Source organism: Mytilus galloprovincialis, chromosome 3 (genome assembly GCF_965363235.1).
Source record: "Mytilus galloprovincialis chromosome 3, xbMytGall1.hap1.1, whole genome shotgun sequence".
Lineage (NCBI taxonomy): Eukaryota > Metazoa > Mollusca > Bivalvia > Mytilida > Mytilidae > Mytilus > Mytilus galloprovincialis.
Window position 1 is genome coordinate 30,517,245 of NC_134840.1, and position 25,452 is coordinate 30,542,696.

General features: G+C 32.6%; 1 protein-coding gene across 3 annotated transcripts; it reads right to left on the minus strand.

The window, feature by feature from the left end:
• Positions 1 to 1,127: 1,127 nt before the first annotated feature.
• LOC143067679 (uncharacterized) lies at positions 1,128 to 24,203 on the minus strand. Of its 3 annotated transcripts, XM_076241127.1 has the most exons (3): positions 24,188 to 24,203; positions 11,306 to 11,471; positions 1,128 to 4,588 (listed from the first exon to the last, which is right to left on the minus strand). In XM_076241127.1, exon 3 carries the CDS (start codon positions 4,535 to 4,537, stop codon positions 2,129 to 2,131), a length of 2,409 nt encoding a protein of 802 aa, XP_076097242.1. In that variant the 5' UTR covers positions 4,538 to 4,588; positions 11,306 to 11,471; positions 24,188 to 24,203; the 3' UTR covers positions 1,128 to 2,128. The 3 variants fall into 3 exon arrangements, with proteins under 3 accessions (XP_076097242.1, XP_076097243.1, XP_076097244.1); XM_076241128.1 differs by lacking the exons at positions 11,306 to 11,471; positions 24,188 to 24,203 and adding an exon at positions 10,253 to 10,406; XM_076241129.1 differs by lacking the exons at positions 11,306 to 11,471; positions 24,188 to 24,203 and adding an exon at positions 5,979 to 6,099.
• Between the last annotated feature and the right edge of the window lie 1,249 nt (positions 24,204 to 25,452).

The window sequence follows — 25,452 nt, forward strand, 5'->3', positions numbered from 1 at the left end:
CGGTATATCATATCCCAACTATCCATTCACTCGTTTGATAGTCAAAGGCAAGAACGGCCTTGTGGCGCTCAAATGTGTCCAGTCATTTCAGCAATGAAATAGTGTCCAGTGTTTAAAAGTTATCCATAAGTAAGAAGTTGCATATCTTCTTTATCGGTACTAACACAACTAATGATTTTGTGTTTGATAAATTTAAACAGTTATGAACATGTAGATATGCAATTGTGGTCCTACATGTCCATACTTATATTTTGACATTGTACAAGGTCATGCTTTGCTCCGACAGTTGTTGTCCCCAACTAAATCGTTCAATATATACTATATGATATTTAAGTCTGAGATGAACCTGATTTAACTATTAGAAGTAATTGACTTTAAAATAGATAGACCAGTAACTGCGAGTACTCTCAGATCTATAACTTGTGTCGTTTACATTTTTAATTTTTAATTTTACTAGTTGTTTTTGTGTTTTGTGTAGATTAAATGAGTCGAGCACTTTCCAGCTGTTTTTTACAGTTTATTTTTAGTTTTGATGTTACACTACAGTTTCAAGTTATGGTGGATTGAGCGCTCACAAACTTAACTAAACCCGCCAATATATACATGTACTTGTTTAAATCAAGGAGCCTTATTCGACAGTGGTAGTTAGTTTCAATAAAAATGTATCCTAACTGACCAAACCCTGTTGTTTATGAAAGGTTAAACTACTATTTCGGAATGGCAAGAAACACACATCATGTACTACTTGACTTCCTTATTTCACTTACAGATATATGTGACCTATTGGTGGCTTTCGTTTTGGTATCTGCTCTTTGGGCGGGTTGTTGTCTCTTTGACATGTTCGCCATTTCCATTCTTAATTTTACGGTACGATTGCAATGAAAAAGGGTACATGTATTTTTGCGTCTCTTCGTCGATAAAATATGATATAAAGAAGATCGATAACTAAAACTTTATAATAAACAATGAATTCGTATGGTTGTAACAAGTATATCACAAGGGAAATAACCTCATCTGACTTTATAGAACAAAAATATTCTAGAAGTACTAGTTATCCCTCTTTAAACTATCCATGGTATCGAGTAAACTTTTTTAAATCCATAAACTGCTGTTAAATTATAGAAGCCTCAGAAGAAAAATCATTTTAATGTAATAAAAATATAACAATATAAATGCAATAAAGCAGAAGCCAGCTACAAGACTTCTGTATCACAGAAAAAAACTATTAAATAACAATCGTCTTTGGGTAACTAGGCCTAACAATATTTCATATTTTGTTCATGCTTGATAAAATTTTATAAATTGATTAAACACAAAGTTATCATAAAACGTCTCTAGAGACCCAGGAGATGACCAAATGCAATAGAAAATAGACGTAGCATTGTCTTTGATGACACAGATCAGGGACTTTCTATACTAAGTAAAGTATAGAAAGGCCCTGCACAGACAATACGTTGATGAGTCTTATTTTAGAAAATTTAAAATGAGGCAACAGTGTTACCGTGGCAAAAAAGGAAGGGGGATTTTCATAACGCTTTTTTCACCAATTTCATATGTGATTGCTATCTTTATTTTGTGAAATTCGCCTTTAAAAAAGTTCTGAATCTTTAGAGCTTTAAATGGATTGAAATGAATAAAATGAACAGTTAAAACATGATCATGAAAAAGCACCGACTAGACTATAAAGGTTGCCAATCATGGCTTTAAAATATTCTTCAGTAATTCAATGTATTAGTACTACATACCAACAAACATGTTTTGATGGAAGTCACAACATAATTACTTACGACTAAAAAGAAGAGTATAAATTCCTCTCATTCTTCAAATATCTAAAACTTAACTGTAATATCAAGCATAAATGTATACTTATATAAATTATATTGCAGTTAACTATTGCAAACTAAAAGTGAACGAGTATACATGTATCTATTAGACGGTCCGGCTAGCACTTTGTAGTTATTAAACTACGGTCGAGACAACCACTAATGTCAGGGCATTATATTCACGCAAGTCGAACTTCAGTTCTTGCTGAAGACAGCATGCTTCCCATTACTATATTCGACCAATGTTTAAGAAAGGTCCAATATATTTACACTCTTCAAACATCTTTGAATGGACGTTTGTGACTTTAAGGAGGTGCTGACTTCATGCTTTTAGATTTCACTCTTATAGGTGGAGTACCAACAGGACTGACTTTCTTTTTCCCCAAACCTTTCTTCTTTGCTTTCGGACTGACCTGTGTTTCTGTCTCTTTATCCGATGGTCTTTCTCTTGCTTCCCGAGATTTGAATGATGACTGGTTATCATATGTGATGGTGACTTTCTGACGCATATTTTCCCACGCTTTTGGAAATCCTTTAGTTATCTTATTGTCCGAGCAATCCAGTTTCTTAAGAGCTGGCATCTTGCATATTCTCTCTGGTAAAACTTCGATAATGTTATCCGAAATGTCTAAAAGTTCAAGATTTTTCATTTTATCCAAATCATTTGGTAATGATTTCAAATCATTACATCCAACTTCAAGGGCTTTTAGTCGGTATAGGTACGGAAACTCAATAGGCATAACATCTATGTGATTCTTTGAAACATTGAGTCTTAACAGTGACGCAAAAACATCAATTTGGTCTTTTGGAAAATTCACCAACTCATTGTTTGACAAATCAAGCAAAATCAATTTGTTCATATCGCCAAAATTATCCGGCAGTATGCTCATCTTGTTGAAAGACATGTCTAAATGATTCAACGACACGAGTTTTACAACAGAGGGCGGGAATTCCGTAATACCATTGTTTGATACAGTTAGTTTTTCCAGCTTGATCATGGTTCCAATCTTTGAGGGTACAGCTGTTAACTCATTTTGGTTTGCATTTACCGATTCCAAAGATTTAAGCTTGCATACATCTGTGATACTCCTGATTGAGTTTTCTGATACGTCCAAATGTTTCAGGCACCTCATGTTAAATACCGCTGGTGGAATTTCTTCCATGCCTAATTTGCATAACGTAAGTGAGGTAATATTACGTAAATGATCCTTGTCGCCAATGACAACTAAAGCTGAACGTAGATCTGATGGATTTATTGTCAATGGGTTATCTGACAAGTCCAAAGATGTCAAAGTTTTAGGTACATTCAACTCTGTTATACCATTGCTTGCAGCATTCAATGAACGTAGTTGATATAGAAAGTCAATTGATCTTGGTATCGCAGCGACCTCGTTGTTATTTAGGTTAAACGTTTCAAGGTTTCTAAGTTTGCGCAGATCGTGCGGGATGGCTGTAAGTTTGTTGTTGGATATATCCAAGAAAGTGAGAACCTGTTCTTGTCCTAGAGTTTCAGGCAACATCAGAAGTTTATTACCGGCTATATTTAAAGATTTCATTGTCTTCACATTCCCTACTGAATCTGGAAGTTCTCTGATCTTATTCCAAGAGATATCCAGCGCTACCAAAGATTTCATATGATCGATTTCAACCGGAATCACTTCAACTTGGTTCTTAGAAATGTTCAAAGATTCAAGCTGTTTTAAATAAACAGCAAATTTCATCGAATTTAAATTGTTATGTGAAACGTCTAAAATGTTAAGACACGGTAACTCTCGGATACCCTCGGGTAAGTACTCAACCTGGTTGTTTTGTGCATGAAACACGCGCAACTTTTTCAGTTTAGCCATGTCATGTGGTAGTAATGGTATCTCGTTGTTCCCAATATTGAGAGTGTCTAGTGCATATCCTAAGTTACAAATCTCTTCTGGTAGATTTTTAATATTATTATTGCTCAAATCCAAAAAATGTAGGAATTTGATGCCACCTAATTGTGCTGGTAGCTCTTGAAGGGCATTGTTTGACAAATCAAGCCAAGTCAGCCTCTGAAGTTTGTCAATGTTCTCTGGTATGTATGATATTCCATTATTAGAGAGAATCATTTTTTGGATATTCGGCTTCTTTACGGTTGCTGGCGGCATTTCCGTCAATCTGTTGTCCGAAAGATTGATCTCTGCCGTCATTTCATACACACCCTTTTTGAACGATTTAATTAGATTACCAGAAACATCCACGTATGTAGCCGGTGACTTGCCGATACTTTTTGGTAGAGCTCTGATTCTATTGTTTGATGCAAATAGTTTATTAAGTCCTGTTGCTTTATGTATCGATGGCGGCAATTTCTTGATATCATTATTTTCAATTTTTAAGATTTGTAATTTCTTCAATTTGGCTACGGAGCCCGGAAAAGCAGTCAACGCATTATTTTCAATGTCTATGTATTCGAGATTTTCGAGCGCTGAAACTGCCTTCGGTAATCTCTTCATGCGATTATTTTCCGCTGTAAAGCGTACGGTCAGCTGACTAAGTTCTTCATTGTTATAAATTTCTATTGGCAATGACTTGTAGTTACAGTTACCAAATTTAAGATGGACTTTCTTAGTATCTCCTACTCTTTTCACATGCTTCTTCAAAGGATCGGGTAAGGAAATGATCTTACTACCTGGTCCTATAGCAGGAGGCGGTTTCTCGTCCTTTTTCTTTCTTCTTGCACTCATTTTGACCGTCTAAGTTCCTTTCAGCTATTTATCATTGTTTCAGGTTAAAATCTGAAAAATACACATCAGACTTTTAATATAATTGTGAATTAAAATCGCCTTAAATATAGTATATCTTTGGTAATTTGCCAAATATCAAAGAATCAAATTAAATTTACGCCTGTTCTATTCAGTGTGTGAATTAAACGAACCTTTCTTTAAATTTAAAAGGGTAGCTTATAAACGGTAAACATTAAAAATTCTCAAATGTTATGCTAATCTTATTTAATACTTTGCAGATATCTTTTCCTATCATATTTCATAGTCCGTAATAAAGCTTGGATGCATAGTAAAGTATATTTTTTGACTAATGAACCTTCCACTAAATGAACTTTTGGTATACCAATTGGTTCCCTATTCATGTATGAAAGACTGCTGTATCAGGACGACCTGTTAATGCCTTGTTTAGCGCGCAAACACTTAGACAATGCGTTTACAAACTTTAGATTTCTTGTTGTTGGATCATTTATCTATATAGACTCAATGAACTTATTTTCTAGACAGAGTATATATGTATTGACTCCAAGGGAAACATTAGTACTTCGTGCATATTCAACACGATCAAAACGTAGATACACAAGTTATGATAGAGTATTTGATCCAAATGAAAAACTTTATTCCAAGTAAATAGCGAAAATTATTTTGTTCAACTATGATATTTGGAAAAAGCCACAATCCTCATTATTTTCTGACGAAAACGCTTCAATACTGTGATTTGTACAGATTTGAATAAAAAAAACATAATTGAATATGGCACTGAAGCAGGTCTGTGTCAACGTCATGGTAGAGCAGATAATTTGTTACAAATTAAAAACCTTCACCAGACATAAGAATGGAAACCATAAAAATAAACAAAACAAACAAACAAACAAAATAAAACACTTAAAATTCACGTATGATTTATTTGATAGTAGATGTGTTTGAAGGTTGAAAAGTCTTTGAACGCAGATATATGTTATGTATCATATTTATGAAATCCAAGTTGTTTAATAAGAATTCTGAATCTGTAAGGAGAAAATCAAGTATCCAATAAAGTGTTTCAAAACCTCCAAATGTACACATACATTTATGTTTTTACACCGTTAGCCAGATCAAATATTAAAAAAAGTGCAGGACATATATAGATTCAACAAAAGTATCCATTAAAAACTAACATTGTATAATCATATATACCATATAGACGGGACTAAATAAATATGTTTTTCAAAATATTAGGGAATTGCAAACAAGAAAAATTTTCATGAAACTAATTACTTGAAGTAACAGCTCATTACATACGTATATTTTAACCATATTTCATGTTTGCTATGTAAAATCAAATATTTGCAGATCAATAAATATTTAAATTTCCCATTTGTAGGTATTAATTTTACTTTATAAAAGTCAAAAAGCGGACACTTACATTGAGAGCAGCTTTTAAATCCGTATGTGTGTTGTTGCTATGAAGGACCATAAACATTTAAATGACATTTTTATTTATCAGTTTAAACTTTCAATGAAATCATGCATGTTGCATCCAATAATACTATTTATACCTACGAACTATTTAAATATGAAATTTAAAATTAGCTTAGATTTTTACAAATCAGTATCATTGTTAACGTTTCTTAAAGGTCGTAAAGTAACAAAAAAACTTAACCATGACATAATTTTATTTTGATATGGCACTTTAAAAATCTGAAGTAGATTTAAATAATCTAGGTTTATCAGCAGATGTAATGTTAACTTCTCAGTCACAATCTTGCGCTTTATCTAGTATCCCGGCCGATTATGGATATGCATGACATATTCTCCACTGGACATTAAACAAACAACAATCATGCAATCGATTATATAGTACCAAGGACAGCGTCCATTTTCTTATGAATCGTTTTCAAATGTACATTGTTTGTAGATGAATATGTGTGGAGAGGAATATTTATGTGACAAATTCGACTTTAAAAAGGTTCGTTTCACCCCTTCGCCAAACAGAAAGTAGATTCATTTTTTTTGCACCGAAGAAAAGATGATATTCCAGAAGCAGTAACTACTTTTAGTTGAGATGCTTTTTCAATTATAAAGAAGGTCTCCTCCTGAGGCACAGAAAGACAAAGAAAAATCATTTACTTGGTTTCTTTTTACACAAGTTTTTGTTTGATAAATTTAGATACGATCCAAGCCCTTAAACAAAATGCATGGGTACTACTGCATTTTACAAATTTCATCTCATAGAGAACTTCACTACATAAATATACAACTACCATCTAAAAGACATTGCACTGAAGCATTATACCGATGATATCTCATAGACACTGCACTAGAAAATTATAAAATTGTCATCAATTAGACATTGTACTAGAGCATCATACACATGTCATCTCAAAAACATTGCACTTGAGCATTATACAAATGTCATCTCATAGACATTGCATTAGATCATTATACAAATTTTATCTCATAGACATTGCAATAGATCATTATACAAATGTCCTCTCATAGATATTGCACTTAAGCATTATACAAATGTCATCTCATAGACATTGCATTAGAGCATTATACAAATTTCATCAAATAGACATTGCACTAGAGCATTATACTAATTATACTAATGCCATTCAACAGACAACGTACTAGATCATTATGCAAATGTCATCTCATTGACATTGCAATAGATAATTATACAAATTTCACATCATAGACATTGTTCTAGAGCATTATGCACATGTCATCTCATAGATATTGTACAAGAGCATTATACAAATATCATCAAATAGACATTGCACTTGAGCATTGTACAAATGTCATCAAATTTACATTGCACTAGAGCATTATGCAAATGCCATCCAACAGACAACATACTAGAGCATTATACAAATGCCATCCAACAGACATTGCATTAGAGCATTATACAAATGTCGTCCCATATACATTGCAATAGATCATTATACAAATGCCATTCCGTAGATATTGCACTAGAGCATTATACAAATGGCATAATAGACAACGTACTAGAGCATTATAAAAATGTCATCCCATATAGACAACGTAGTAGATCATTATGCAAATTTCATCTCATAGATATTGTACTAGAGCATTATACAAATGTCCTCGATTTTGTCATTGTTCTAGATTTAAATATCAGATAGTGACAAGTCAGATGGGAAAAATATTTGTGATTAATCCATATTATCAGTTGGGGTTTCTTCTCAAAATAAAACATTTTATTTAAGCTCAACGAATGGTATTTGCAAAATGTGCTGCCTTTCAAGATACAGGGATAAAACGCTTAATTCTAGAACCAGATTCACGAATAGGTTAAAATTCAACTGCACAAAAGAGCGTGTGCATTGTAAAATCAACAGTTTATCCATAACAACAAAGATATAATTTGTCACAGTGGATTAAAGAAATCAATTATTTCCTTCGATTTTCTGGAATTTACGATGATAAATCAAAAAGATAGTGTTCAAAAGGATTTAAATTTCAATATACAGATGGCTTTCCTGTCTTTGATAATACAACATTGTGTCACTGTTAATGTTTCCATGGCAACTGGAATCAATATTTTGCAAACATTCTATTGTGATAAAACTTGAAATAGAAATTAGAATGTTTTGTATTCATTCTCGCTGACAATTGCATATTGCTTTTCTTATTTCAATTGTGTTGTATTTTCTTGTTTAATATTGTTCCAGTTGTCAATGGAAACACACATTATATGTGTGATGTTAATAATAATAACACAAACACACATTATATGTGTGATGTTAATAATAATAACACACTTTGCTTGTACAGGAAACAACTCTAACACTAGATACAAGTAGTTGTTTTTGACCGCTATCTATTCTTTTAAACATTTGATAAATGAAAAATTTAGATAGAAAAAAACTCTTTTGTATGCAAAAACTTCTTTGAAAGCTTCAGAGACGGTACTCATTTCTTTTTACAAACAAATAGTCTCGAATATTTAGAGTGCATTTCTTTCTAACCAAAATTTTGTAAACGTTGTGTGGCGTTTGTTGTTGTTTTCTAACTGACTGTATAATGATATAATGATATAAACGCTACAAACGTAGAAACAAATACATCGTTAGCGTTTGCATCGTTTGCATCGTTTTTGTTAGAAATAAAAGCACAGTAAATTGTTCAGATAATTTGCAAACGTTGCGATACATGAACAATGCATACAAAATGATGATTAGTTCTATTTTGGGTGGTTTAAAAATATGTTGTAAATGTCACTGACACAATTTGTCACAATTGTCGTACCTCTTGTTATAGAAAAGCTATAATGAAACATGATAAATAATCAAGTATATAGTTTAACTGCATAAAACATCAAGTTACTTCTTAAGTTTCTCTAGCTTGTGTGTTCTTTATGTTTGTATGCCTATGTAGCAGAACTATTTAACCAGCGTTTAGATAGTTTTTGTCTTCTTTCTAAATTCACAGACACGAGCAGTCAGATTTGGGAGGTTAATTTCGATGAGAGAGAGAGAGAGAGAGACAGAGAGAGAGAGACAGAGAGAGAGAGAGAGAGAGAGAGAGAGAGAGAGAGAGAGAGAGAGAGAGAGAGAGAGAGAGAGGTCTCTTACAAGCTTAGAACCATTGCGATAACTGTTTGAAGATTTCTAATGTTGTTTGCTGCAAGGCTAAGCTTCTTTTACCTCATTTTCAATAGGCAGTCATTGTTCTCGCCATTTTATCCCGGTCGATCTACATATTTTAACGTTAATTCATGAAATATTTGCCGCTGGAAGTATGGCAAATAACAATCAATCAATCAATCATAACAAACTTTTCATTAGTTTGAATTTTCAGGTGATTTTCTGGGAAATTAAAACCAATTTTTTTTAGAAGATATATCCGGGATGGGAAGATTCCGGGCTGCTATGTTTTATTCCCCCTCCCTCTTCCAATTTCTAGCAAGAAAATGTATGGAAAAAATGAAACTGAAAGAGATCACTGACTGTATAATGATATAAACATGCTGAGAGAATAGACCAAACTGTTAATATATAAAAATTAAGAACTGTAATCTCCGTCATATCTTTGATTTCTAAATGATTAGGATAGCGTTTAACGCCATTTCAGCACACATGACTATATCAGTTTTATTGTCGGAACATTTGATATAATTTAACCTCCTTGGTCGGAGGAAGCCGGAATGCGGAGGAATCACTGGCAATCCTAGTCAATTAAGATCGGAATCGAACGCACCTTGCCTGATCGAGTGGGATTCCAGCCCAAAACCTTAATAGTATAGATATATAAGTCATGGCTATCGAGTGGGATTCCAGCTCACAACCTTAGTATAGATATATAAGTCATGGCTGTCGAGTGGGATTCCAGCCCACAACCTTAGTATAGATATATAAGTCATGGCTGTCGAGTGGGATTCCAGCCAACAACCTTAGTATATATATGTCATGGCTGAAGATTCCAGCCCACAACCTTCGTATAGATATATAAGTCATGGCTGATGAACTACTCCGAGGGCAGCTCCTTCTTTGATGAACAGAAAGAGCAACCACTATGTCGATGTGTCTTAATTAAGGTGTTGAAAGAAGGGAAGGGAAACCTCCGGTGTTCACCTCATCTGATTTCGCATCTTTTTAAATCATATAAAAATTGTTCGAAAATGGTTTTCTTTTTCCATAAAAACTCTAGACCCTCACCAGGTTGTCTTCTTACCTTTTTATTGAATAAGCAATTAATCTATTTGATAAATATCCGTAAAAAAAGTCGCCAGGGACCATACCCTACTTCTCTCGTGACCACTTCTAATTTGAGTATGTTGTAAGTTTCCAATTAGTACAACTTTATCAATTACTTCTATGTATAATCTGCGAAAGCTCGTTCATTTAATACTTTACGTGTGTATGAATAATTTAGATATAATTTCACGCAACTTAAAAACAACTTGATTTCTGTATTCTGACATAATATGGACCGGATTAAATGGTAGAGTTTTGATAATGGATAATAAATTACATCGTTCTTTAAACTTTCTGTGTTAAATATATACAAAATCAATCCAGTCTGTTCTTGTTAATATGAAAAAGAATGTGAGGGACTTAAATAATAACTTTAGATAGACTTTTCGTCAGGAATATCGTTAATTATGTAAATTAAAGAGTACTAAAACAACAGTTTCTATTGATGCTGAATAAAATATTTAATTGAGAAATTATAAGTAAATGTTTTTACAATGCTCACGCGGGATCCAAGATTTTCTTAAGGGAACACGTTTTTTTAACGACAAAAGTGACATTTGCATACATGTGCATATTTTTTTAAGTTTTCACATGGCATAAAGTGGACTGTCCCTCTCTATCAGCCAATTAATTCTATGTCCATCAATATTTCTTATATTCCCACGAAGTAAAACAGTTGAAAAGTCAAAATTTATATCTCTTTTAATAGTCACCTAAGTACTTTGATTTTATCATTTAATTAGTCAACAAATGCAATTAAGATCTTAATCTTGTCCTATATCAAGGAATCAGACATGTCACAACCTATTCAAATGTTGTGTACTGAGACCATCTTAACGACTCGTTAAAGTTATCAGACAAATTTTTATATGATTATATTTCAAAATCTTGAAGGTATTATCGACAATGACCATTACAATTTAAAGGGTCAGTAGAGTTGCTCTAATTGAACTTGCAAGCAATGTTTAAGTAAAATATCAATGAAAAAAAGAATAAAAAAAATAAATAAATTGGGTAAAAATATACTCACTCTATTAGTTGTTAATCCTAATATAAAAGTTGATCATCTATTTTTCCATACCGCCATTAATACGGTAACTAGAGAAGCTACAGGCTGTCTCTAGGAAGGCCACATTAATGTGACGTCATGCATCAATATAAATACAGGTATTTCACAGGTTCAAGTCGCCTGACACCTGTAAATTAAATGAAAAAATGAACTAACAATTTACAACTGTTAAAAGTTTCTATAATGAAAGGCTTATTAACTTGGTTAAAAGGATTTTATCATTGATTTCAATATATGATTATTGTTTGCCCTTTAAGTGCGCCTCCAAATTTACCTGTATTTGTAACGCTTTGATCTCCTTAAATTTTATTCGACATATATCAATCCTTCCTCAAAATATTTAAATAAATCAGACTGAAATTAAAAAATAAAATGAAAGTGTAATTGAATGATTTTTATACCGACCTGTGGCTGCATGTCACATAGTTAGTTTGAAATTAGCCGATAAGGAAATAAACATCACATTCATTATTACATTTTGTAAAGCACTCAAAAACATGCGATAGTCTGCTATTTTTGTGCTGATATGTGATTGTCTTTTAACTATAAATAAACTGCTGCTTGGCTGTTCGTCTTTTTTTTTTTTACTTAAATGGTATATTGGAGTATACAAATATATAAACATTAGGAGATGGGGTATGATTGCCAATGATACAACTATCTGCCAAAGTTTAAATGAAGTGGTTGTAAGCTATTATACTGAGGCCTTCAAAAATGTAAAAAATCCATACTGTATATTCGCCTATAAAAGTCCAAACATATAGTCTTTCTTGGACTTACCCCCGTAACTAAAACCCTTGCTACAGTATAGAGCATCCATCCGTTTGTGAGATGTAAAAATGCAGACACGTCTGATTGGGGAGGAAACGTCAAATAAGATGTCACGCGTAAGGAGAGTACTTGGCTTGTTGGACGTTATGGATTCATACAACTTTCTGAGTATATCCTAAAAGTAGCCTGTTGCAACCTAAATATTTTGTCCCTATCCTTATTTCAAGTGCCAGTCAAATGTTCTTCCTACATCCGGAACGACCAATCATACAGCACAAAAACCTGTTTTATTTACTGTAAACTGTTATCATTGTAAATGCGCATGCTTTTTTTTAATTTTTATACTAGTTGTCTTAAAAGCAAGCAACGACGGATCAACCAGTAGTCCGTTTCACTTTTGACCAGGATTTTGTCTGACATTTTAGACTTTTATTGTCTCACGGCTCACGTTATCCCCTCCCTTAACCCTTTAATATACGGCTGTAGGCGTTTTGGATAGCGATTTTTTTTATCGAATGCTGCCACGGCTAAAATTTAATTCAAGGATTTTAAAACATTTGTATATGGTGTTTAATTTTACTGTCGGCATGATTAGTAGGCACCCGCAACCACTTACAAAAAACTCAAAGTTGGATGGGAGAAAAGGAAAAGCGTTTTGAAATTATTTGATTTCAACGTTAAATTGGTGCACTTTGAAATAATTATAATACTAGCGCAAAAATACCACACATGTGTCACAAGTGCATCACATGCGTGTTTTAATACGCAAGAAACCAAAATGTGAAACGCATGATTACATGCGCGAATCATGTGTATCACATGCGTTTTCCACACGTGCACATGTGTGGCATTTAATGCCTTTGCAGTATTATTTTGGATACATCATTTAGTTCAGACTATAATTTGTGATTAGTACCGGTCTTTGTAAGAATCATGCAGGTTCCTGTTGATGGGCGATTCATGACCCCTCTTCAAATGTCTTTATATTTTGTTTATGATGAAGGTATGGTATGAAAATAAGTTTTCTGTATTAATTTTTTCTTTTCAACTTTGGTTGCCATGGAAACCATCCTTACAAAATTTTGCCTAAATACGTCCATAAGTAGCCTTTGAAAATTGAAATATAATGGATTTTAAAGAACCACAGAAATAAAGTTAATCAATACAAACAATATGTATATTTACAGTATTGACAAACACAACCCCAAACTATACAAAAACGTTAAAATTTTGAATTTACTAAATGGTTTGTTTCCATAGCAACCATTTAAAAATGTGTTAAAATTCGAAAATGAAAAATTTCAAAAACTTTAAAATTTTAAATCTGTTCATCTCCCAAGACCAACAATACCATGACATGTCATTGACAAATTTTGAAAGACCACATTCTATATATTCAGAAAATAAAAAGAAAGTCGTGTGTTTTTTTTTTCTTTAAAAAAATAATTTTAGTCAAAAATTGTCAATTTTCACCAAAATTCAGATTACCAAACAGATGAATACTGAAACATTTTGAACTTAAAAAGCTAAAACATTCCATTTATGCGTGCATTCCTGACACAAATTTGGTAATTATAAATGAGAAAATATGATTGATAGAGATATTTTTGTAGAGAAGGACATTTTTTCTTTCTGGGCATGGTGCCCCCCCCCTTTTTTTTCAAAATTCAAAAAATTATTAATAAATTTAAAAGATGGAATTCAATTGTGAACATTTTGAGCATTAAAACATGATATTTCTTCAAAGGGTGAGTGCAATAATAGAACCCCCTACACCATTTTTATATATTAGATTTTTTTTTAGAAATGGGGAATGTGTCAAAGAGAGAACAACCCAAACAGAAATTTAAAATCTTTAGATTCTATTTCATGGTCTTTAAAATTGACTCTAAATAACCTGAATCGATCACCTGTAATTTTTGGTTAAATCTTGCATCAATGATTATTTGTCCCTTCAATATATATCAATGAGTGGCTTAACAATTCCATTTAAATGTTCTTTGTATCTGTCATTTTTTCTTCAAAAGCAAAAAATGAATTTTACCCCTATGTTCCATTTTAGCCATAGTGGCTAAGTTTCTTGAAGTACAAGGAAATAAAAAACTAAATTTATACAAGATTATAACTCCCAAGTTGGGCTGAAATTGATTAAGCATATTCAATATCAAAAGAAGATTTTTTTTTTTAAAGGAAGCAAACTAGATGAACAAATTGTGAAAAATTTCTTTAAAGGGCTATAACTCCATACGGATTCAATTGACAATTCTGGTCATATAAACTTATTTGTAGATCCTACTTTGCTGAAAGTTGTGCTGTTTACAGTTTATCTTTGTCATTAATAATATTCAAGATAATAACCAAAACTGCAAAATTTCCGTACAATTAACAATTAAGTGGCAGCAACCCAACAATGGGTTGTTAGATTCATCTGAAAATTTGCTCTTAAAAGGCTTTAGTGTTTGAGATATGAGCTACACACTGCATTTTACCCCTATGTTCTTATTTTACCCATGGCGGCCATGTTTTTTTACAAAATAGAAAATAGAACACAAACTTAATTCTAGATATCCTAAGGATCATTCAGTTTATAAGTTTTACTGGAATTGGTTAAGTAGTTTCAGTGGAAATGTTTCAAATATTTTACACCGGACAGACGACAACGGAAGCAAAGTGATGGCAAAATTCACAGTTCCTTTGAAACGGTGACCTAAAAAAACTACGTCCGTTCTATCAGAAATAAACTGAAAATAAAAAAATAAAAAATTTGTACCATCGAGAGCGCTAACAAGGCAACTTTCCATAAATTTTAATATTTTTAAGGGTCATAACTCTTTTAAAAAAGTCAATTGTCCATGATTATAGAACTCATCCGAGATATTGTTGATATTAATCTAGTGTATAAGTTTTATTAAAAATCTGGCAAGAATTGTACCTGTGGGAGCGTTAAAGGGGCTATTTTCCATAAATTTATTATTTTCAAGGGTTATAAATGTTTTTATTAAAGTCGATTGACCACCAATATCTAACTTGTTCGAGATATTGCTTATAATAACCTAAAGTATTAGTTTCTTAAAAATCTGACATAATTTGTACATGTGCGAGCGCTGCAAGGACAGCCAGATGGACACAAGGACGGATGGCAATCAAAATTTTAAGCAGACCATGTTTAAACGAAAAAAATTAAGTTCTAATTTCGATTTTGATTAATTGAAAATTTTTTGGTCGCATATTGGTATCACGTTGGTGTCGTCGTCGTCCGAAGACATTTGGTTTTCGCACTCTAACTTTAGTAAAAGTAAATTGAAATCTATGAAATTTAAACACATGGTTTATGACCATAAAAGAAAGGTTGACATTGATTCTTGGTGTTTTGGTCCCAACAGTTTAGGAATTAGGGGCAAAAAAGGGCCCAAATAAGCATTTTTCTTGGTTTTCGCACAATAACTTTAGTATAAGTAAAAAGAAATCTATAAAATTTTAACATAAGGTCTCTATGACCACAACAGGAAGGTTGGGATTGATTTTGGGAGTTTTAGTCCCAACAGTTTAGGAATTAGGGGCCAAAAACAGGTCCCAAATAAGCATTTTTCTTGGTTTTTGCATAATAACTTAAGCATAAGTTATTAGAAATCTGAAATTTTAACACAAGGTTTATAACCACAAAAGAAAGGTTTGGATTGATTTTGGGAGTTTTGGTCCCAACGAATTAGGGGCCAAAAGGGTCCAAAATTAAACTTTGTTTGATTTCATCAAAAAATTAATTATTGGGGTTCTTTGATATGCCAAATCTAACCGTGTATTCAGATTCTTAATTTTGGTCCTGTTTTCAAATTGGTCTACATTAAGATCAAAAGGGTCCAAAATTAAACTTAGCTTGATTTTAACAAAAAAAGAATTCTTGGGGTTCTTTGATATGCTGAATCTAAACATGGTCATAGATTTTTGATTATGGGCCCAGTTTTCAAGTTGGTCCAAATCGGGGTCCAAAATTATTATGTTAAGTATTGTGCAATACCTCTGCGGTCGTATAAAGCTGCGCCCTGCGGAGCATCTGGTTTATTTATAAAAATACTATTTTTGATATAACAAAAATAAAAAAATAAAAATTTTTTTTTTGTCTTAAATCAGTGGTTTTGATAAGATAGCACTCTGTAAAGATTAGACAAATGGGACAGTTTTAATCTTGGTACAGTGTTTCCAATTTCGTTATCTATGGAAAATACATTGCCTTGCATCGTTTCTTTTGTGGACTAGTATACTATTGCACAGAGTCAGATTATGTACACATAATGGCTGTTACTATTAACTCCCATGTAAATCGATATGTATCGAAACCTTTATGCAAACACTTATTTGTCACTATGTCGATTTAACTGTGCTAAAATTGAAATTGAAGAAGAACTACAGAACCTTTCTTTTTATTCTAATATATAATAATCTAACTTATCTAAAAGATTTGAAATAAATGCGGAATGTGTCCATTGGACACAGATGATGCTCCCGCTTCCATATCATAAAAGTCATAAACGGACATGACTGAAGACACTTACCAATTGTGTACTAACTTTTATGGTGATAAGAATTGTGTAAAAGTTTCGTAACATTTGGTTGAGGCAAACTAAAGAAAGAAATACAAAACAAAAAATTCAGCAACTTTTTCCCTCTATAAAGAGGCATTGCATAGAACAGTGAAAGTTACACCACCAAAATTCAAAGTTGATCTGCATTTGGTGGTTTTAAGCATTGTGTATAATTTTAATAACATCTGGTAAAGACAAACTAAAGTTAGAGAACAGAAACGGAAATTCAGCAATATTTCTATTTGTAAAGGGGCATAACTCATGGACGGTTTAAGTGACACCACCAAACTTAGTCTTGTTTTATGGTAATAAGCAATGTGATTAGGTTTCATAACATTTGGTTGAGGCAAACTAAAGATAGAGAACAGAAACCAACGTTGGGACATACTGACGGACGGACAAGGGTTAACCTTAATGCCCCCTCCGCCACTGCGGGGTCATAAAAATATGTAAATATAACAATTGATTAAATTAGGCAAAATTCAAGAATGGCCATTGCACATGGTTGTCATAAAGGTTTGAGAATCAAAACAGTATACAATAGTTCGGACCAGCAAATTTTCCTCAGGGCCACAAGGATAATATTTTTGAGAACCATAAACTAGAGGCTCTCAAGAGCCTGTGTCGCTCACCTTGGTCTATGTGCATATTAAACAATGGACACAGATAAATTCATGACATAATTGTGTTTTGGTGATGGTGATGTGTTTGTAGATCTTACTTTAGTGAACATTCTTGTTGCTACAATTATCTTCATCTATAATGAACTTGGCCCACTTTACAGTGGAAAATATTTTCTAAAAATTTACAAAAATTTATGAAAAATGCTAAAAATTAACTATAAAGGGCAATAACTCCTTAAGGGGTCAATTGACTATTTTGGTCATGTTGACTTATTTGTAAATCTAACTTTGCTGAACATTATTGCTGTTTACAGTTTATCTCTATCTATAATAATATTCAAGATAATAACTAAAAACAGCAATAATTCCCTAAAATTACCAATTCAGGGGCAGCAACCAAACAACCGGTTGTCCGATTCATCTGAAAATTTGAGGGCAGAAAGATGTTGACCTGATAAACAATTTTACCCAGTCAGATTTGCTCTAAGTGCTTTGGTTTTTGAGTTATAAGCCAAAAACTGCATTTTACCCCTATGTTCTATTTTTAGCCATGGCGGCCATCTTGGTTGGTTGGCCGGGTCACGCCACACATTTTTTAAACTAGATACCCCAATGACAATTCTGGCCAAGTTTGGTATAATTTGGCTCAGTAGTTTCAGAGGAGAAGATTTTTGTAAAAGATTAATAAGATTTACGAAAAAATGGTTAAAATTTGACTATAAAGGGCAATAACTCCTAAAGGGGTCAGCTAATCATTTCCTTTGCATTGACGTATTTGTAAATCTTACTTTGCTGAACATTATTGCTGTTTACAGTTTATCTCTATCTATAATAATATTCAAGATAATAACCATAAACAGCAAAATTTCCTTAAAAATACCAATTCAGGGGCAGCAACCCAACAACAGGTTGTCCGATTCATCTGAAAATTTCAGGACAGATAGATCTTGACCTGATAAACACTTTTAACCCGTCAGATTTGCTCTAAATGCTTTGGTTTTTGAGTTATAAGCCAAAAACTGCATTTTACCCCTATGTTCTATTTTTAGCCATGGCGGCCATCTTGGTTGGTTGGCTGGGTCACGCCACACATTTTTTAAACTGAATACCCCAAAGATGACTATGGCCAAGTTTGGATTAATTTGGAACAGTAGTTTCAGAGGAGAAGATTTTTGTAAAAGATTTCTAAGATTTACGAAAAATGGTTAAAAATTGACTATAAAGGTCAATAACTCCTAAAGGGGTCAACTGACCATTTTGGTCATGTTGACTTATTTGTAAATCTGACTTTGCTGAACATTATTGCTGTTTACAGTTTATCTCTATCTATAATAATATTCAAGATAATAACCAAAAACAGCAAAAATTCCCTAAAATTACCAATTCAGGGGCAGCAACCCAACAACGGGTTGTCGGATTCATCTGAAAATTTGAGGGCAGAAAGATCTTGACCTGATAAACAATTTTACTCAGTCAGATTTGCTCTAAATGCTTTGGTTTTTGAGTTATAAGCCAAAATCTGCATTTTACCCCTATGTTCTATTTTTAGCCATGGCGGCCATCTTGGTTGGTTGGCCGGGTCATGCCACACATTTTTTAAACTAGATACCCTAATGATGATTGTGGCCAAGTTTGGATTAATTTGGCCCAGTAGTTTCAGAGAAGAAGATTTTTGTAAAAGTTAACGACGACGGACGACGACGACGACGACGACGACGGACGACGGACGACGGACGACGGACGACGGACGACGGACGACGGACGCCAAGTGATGGGAAAAGCTCACTTGGCCCTTCGGGCCAGGTGAGCTAAAAAACGCGATTATTCTGCGGTATACAAATAATAATTCAGTTAGGTTTTAAAAAAAATAATAGACAAGCTGTCCTTTTCCACCATATACAATAGAAACATTGACAAATTCTTGCACAATTATTGTAGATCGTTGGTATATATTTCCTCAGATAGAACATGTAGAATTTGTATGCCCCCACTGTAGCAAAGGGGGCATTAAGTTGTACCCTTGTCTGTAAGTACGTCCGTTCCAGAGTTATACCCTTATACAAATGGAAAAAAAATGCTGACTTTTTTGTTTCCGTTCTCTAACTTAAGTTTGCCACAACCAAATGTTTTGAAACTTATACACAATTCTTATTTCCATAAAATTCAGAACAGTTAGAATGTTATTGGTGTAACAGGTACTGTCAATAAGTTATGCCCCTTTAAAAATGAAAAAAATGCTGAATTTTCCGTTTCCGTTCTCTTTTTTTCGTCTGTCTGACATAGTTCATCTTACCCTGACCTCATTTTCTTAGAACATTGATAATGTTAAGTTAATATGATACTTGTATTAAAATCTTTACATAACACTTACAGAGTTTCAAAAGTAATTCAATTATAAATAAAACCAACCAGACATTTCAGGGTGAGTCTTCTTGTTTAGCAGATCTTAGTCTAGGGTTAAAGTTTTTAAAGCATCAATCTGTTTCAAAAACCAACAATGAGTTGCATTAAATTGTTACTGTAACTTCTTTATAGCCATTTTGAAAGAGAAAGTATCCTGAGCTATTTTTTTTTAAATGTTCATTAAGATTTGTTTTATAGATAATCATGTTATGCTCATTGTTGAAGGATATACGGTGATCTGTGGTTGTTTATTTCTATGTCTTTGCTCTCTCTGGTTGAGAGTTAATTGTCTCATTCACAATTACAACACATCCTCTTATCTTTAAACATAGACTTACTAGTAATTAAGTTTTGGATTCAACTTTATTCTTTTTCACTGACAGCATCAGTCTTAGACACGACAACGGGTTATGCGTATTACCATTTTTTTTTTAAACTTCTGAGAAATCTTACATATAAGATTGAAGGGAAGGGGTACATATGCTGCCCTCAACTTTAGAAGTTGTGTTATGCTTAAATTCTTAAAATACTTAGTTCACAAGTAAACACAATGAGATACCACATTTCTTTCAACAAATTTTATAATTTTGAAAAAAAAAAAAAAAAAAATCGAAAAAAAAGGGGGGTGCACCATACCCAGAGTGATGATTTTTCATTTTGTACAAGTATATCTTCATTTATCATATATTCTCCTTTAAAATTAACAAATGTGTGTCAGAATTGCACATATAAATGGAATGTTTTAGCTTTTTAAGTTCAAAATTTTTGATTATTCATCTGATTGCTAATCTGAATTTTGGTGAAAATTGACAATTTTTGACTAAATTTTTTTTTTTAAAGAAAAAAAAACACACGACTTTCTTTTTATTTTATGAATATATAGAATGTGGTCTTTCAAAATTTGTCAATGACATGTCATGGTATTGTTGGTCTTGGGAGATAAACAGATTTAAAATTTTAAAGTTTTTGAAATTTTTCATTTTCGAATTTTAACACATTTTTAAATGGTTGCTATGGAAACAAACTATTTAGTAAATTCACAATTTTAACGTTTTTATATAGTTTGGGGTTTTGTTTGTCAATACTGTAAATATACATATCCTTTGTATTGATTAACTTTATTTCTATGGGACTTTAAATTCCCTTATTTTATATTTTCAAAAAGGGTCTTTTTTCACATATTCAGGCAAAATGTTGATTTGATGGTTACCATGGCAACGGGCATAATACAGGGAAAATAAAGACAGAATTTTGACCATCTACCAAAGTTCTTATGATATAGGGCAAAAAAAATTACTTCTGTGACATGCCATGAATCACCTTCTGCATGATTTTTACAAAGACCGGTACTTAATTAATCGTTTTTTTTTTATATGCCGATCTAACACAATAATCATAGCATCCAGTGGTTGTCTTGTTGTCGGACATAATTGTTTTCCGTTGATATTTTTTTTTACATAGAATAGTTAGGTCTTGACATTGACTTTGTTAATTTTGTTTAGTCTATCTGTCCATTATAAAGCGGACGTGTCCGCCACTCATGTGTCATTTGAGATTTCTCATGTTTGGACACCCAATTACAAACTGCTTCTACTTATGTTAACTTGTCTTGAAATGTGGTTTGACCTTAGAGTTTCAACACTTTTTTGCTAGTAATAATAATACAGGCCAGACAGTTATGCATGTTTGGTTAACCTTATACATGTGAACTATGACAAAATAATTTTGAAGTTAGTTCAATCTATATATGGATTCAGAAAAAGGGACTTAAATTAGTTCCAATGTCAATATCTAAAACTGATCTACATGTATTCCATCGTAAATATATTTGGCAACCGTGAGAAAAACAAATTGTTTTTAATTAATTGTAATGTCTATAACCTGTGCCCTCTTACCATTCAAAAGGTTTAAGACATAAAATTAAAACTTGTGAAAGAATATGTAATTTTTAAATATCTGAATAAAATCTACACGATATTAATCTAAACTGACAATCCTGATGTGAATGTTTTAATAAAAGCTATTGTTATAACACGTCTGTTTAGATGATTTAAAAAAAAATACACCAAAGAAGAAACCACCGTCTTAAAGGTTATATAAACAAACGAATAATTGTAGATCATATCATAAAGGTATCTATATTGTAATCAAATTCATATAAACTGATAAACATACATGTTATTAAACATGTGACAGACAACGGGATTTGTAAAAAATACTGAATAATGTCAAGCATTTGTAAGGATTCAATGAATAAATAACGTGACTGTGCTGGAGGTATGAATACGCAACCGTGTCCTGTTCGAATAGGGGCATTTTATCCAATTTCCATATTTAAGACGTGTAAGAGAACGGACCCTTGCAATAACCCCTCACTTTGGAAGTCCAGAGGCAGATTTAGGGGGGGGGGGCCAGGGGGCCCCCCTTTTTAGAAAAAATTTTGGTTGCTTATATAGGGAATCACTGAAGCGTGACTGGAGCGGGCCCCCTCTTAGGTCAGTCAGTGGGCCCCCACTTATGAAAATTTCTGGATCCGCCACTGAAGTCTGTAGATAGCCTTGCCAGGTAAACAATTTCTCCAGAGCCATCATATCTTTATTGTTCAGTGGCAGTCGAAGTTTAAGTCCAAATTTTGTTTGACACACTTTACAAACACCACATATTGCATTGAATTTGAAATTGTTCTCGTCCTGATATGCATGAAATGTTTGCCACTGGACGTTAATGATACAACAATCAATCAAATGCAATACCGAATGGAGCACGACTGAGTGTATTTTGATGAGTGACAGTATATCAGATTTTGTTGCAAAGCTCATCCCTTTACACATCATACGTATTCCATTGTTAAGGACAATTTGTTACCCCGGTAGGAGTTTTATATGTTTTGGATATAACCCACCACAAAGGAGTTTCCAATAAGACGCTATACCGGAAACAATTTATAGCTGAAATTAAATGGATATCGTAAATAATTTCATATACCAGTACCTAACAACATGAAATGACATCAGAGATAATCAAAATAATTGACATCCTTATTTGACTGTAGTCGGATTCATTGATTCTTCAAGACATAAACTAACAGTAAAAATGTCGTAAAGCAAAAACCTGTGTTACTAATTAGCCGCGTTATCAAAGCGCATAAAAGGAAATGTTTTACAGTTTATGGAAATTACACTATATTCCGCAGTTCACGGATCAATCTAGTTAATTGATAATTTGAGTAAAAACTAGACGGAATCAATATAATTGTAAAACAGGAAACTTTCATTTAGCTTTAGAAATTTCACATAACAATTGGTAAATAATAATTGAAAATAAAAATCAATTATATATTAAATGCATATGAATATTTGATGTGAGTAAAAGGATATGTTGTTCATACGTCAATAAAATAGCAATTCAACACAAAAACTGATCTATAAACTTCTAAATGTAAATATGAAGACTTCAATAAATGATTGATTGACAAGTGGCAAGTATTTCATGTCGTATTCAGGACAAGAGTTAATGTCTGCAACAAAAACTCGTATATCCCTTTATAATAGAATCGTAATAATTTTCGTGAGGAGAAACTCTGGTTTCACCACTTCAATAAATGTTTGAGAAATAAAAGAATATTTTATTGTTTCAATTAAATTTGCAATTCGAAATTATCCTGTATATCTCTATATATTTAAGAAGTTAATCTTTGCGGGTCAGTTTTAGCGAGGGAGGCAATATGATAAACTGGACCCCTGTTGTGTTCACTTATCGCTACACTGACGGTGCGAAGCTATAGATAGAACGGCGGACCAGTTTAGCAATATGACTATACATTGGGACCTAAATTAGGTCCACAACACAGGGTACCCATCCAAATAGTCAGTAATCCCTATATCAGGTCAAGTGCATTGCGGATTAAATACATTACATTGCAAGTTTCACTGACTATCCTTTCAAGTTCAGGATTTTGTTCTGTTGTTTAAATTGAGGAAGATGAGTCAGTCGATAAAAATAAAATATATGAATAACCCAATTTATTAACAAAAATGTCATTGTTGATACAAACAATAGTTCTATTATTCTCTGAAATAATACCTATATGTGTCCTTATTCTTTACTTGAAAGCGGTATACACGAACAGTTTTATTTGTACGTTAAACATCATACTTTTATGATCAAATATCATAAAAGTAAATATTTGATAAACATATATTAATGTTTGAAAGCACCGTAACATAAGTTGTCACCTTAGAGACAAGTGTAAATAAACATACAAAAGATATTTAAAATTTTAATGACACCCCGCAATTAAGAACCTAAAGCATGCATGTGTACTTAAATTAGCTTTTTATTGACTTTCTTCTTAAATTCACATATAAACTATTCGTTAAAAAAATAAATAAAAAAGTATTGAGAAAAATGACTTGCTCTCTCTCTTTCTTTGTTTGCACCTTGCTCGATTTATTTGTTTATCTTACCCTAAGACTAATGGTATACCACCGTCCGGCTGTTGCTGTATCTAATGATGTATGTGACGTGTGCATGTCACATAGATATGCTTATGACGTTGGAAATTGCCGAACGTCGACACGACGAAAATTTGACGGCTGTTATTCTGTGCGGCACCAGTCGAAATTGAAGAGCAACACAAATCAAACTAGCCGAGCATAACCTTTCTATATTATATAAGATTTATTCAAATAGTTTTGTTTATTGCTTGTGTTGAAAATTTAAAATAGTCATAAAACATCCACTAACCGACTTTTATGGTGCTTTTCGCCGATTGTAACCCATTTCATAAATTCTCAAAATTTTAACACAAGTTAAACAAGGAATAATGACTTGTTCTTTACTCAAATATTTTATTCATTTTCAGGACGAGAACAAATAAACAACAAATCCAATTGGTTGGTTTTGCAAACTGGTATATTCTTGACGTACAGAATACTTTCTTTACATACAAATATATTGACACTTTTTTTTCAATCCTTAATTATTTTTTTTTTTCAAGTTTTGTACTGAATATTATGTAATTATTCCACTAATGTGATTTATTCTCCAGTGGTATATTTTTCGTGTGGTTAAAAATTAAGAGCTCGAAACAGTTGAAAATAAACATTGACATTGTATTAGAGTTCTGAACGCTAATAGCAATTTGGTAAGTAAAGAAACACAACTCTGTCTCGCACTTGAGATGTTAGTAATTCTACTTGGTCTACAGCATAATAGATGTCAAAGGCATTTTTATTAATTCCTTAAACTCCCAAATCATTCCAGACTGTTAGGAATAAACTCATCATAGATACCCGGATTAAATTACGATTATTCAACTTTTTTTACCGCTGATTGAACAGAGGTGCATAAATGGGTTTATTGAATCCTATAAGGAAATCATATTTTTAATATCGCTTCAGATACCAAAAAGTCAACATTTGCCAAATTTGAGACGAATAATGTATCGAAAGTTCTGAGTATAATTCGTTTTTTCTTTCAAGTCAACAGAAAATTAACATTAACAACAGAGACATATTCAAATTCAGATAGGCCAAATTTTAAATTTCTTTCTGAAACAAACTTGACTGCCGTATTTATGAGTCAAACTTCAAAGGAATGATGATTGGGAAAACCGCTGTTTGCATGTGCCAACTCTATGTTATTCATCGATGAAAATGATGTATTCATACGTAGATCATTAATAACTAAACTTGAAAACACAGCGCTTACTTACATGCAATAGGTAATT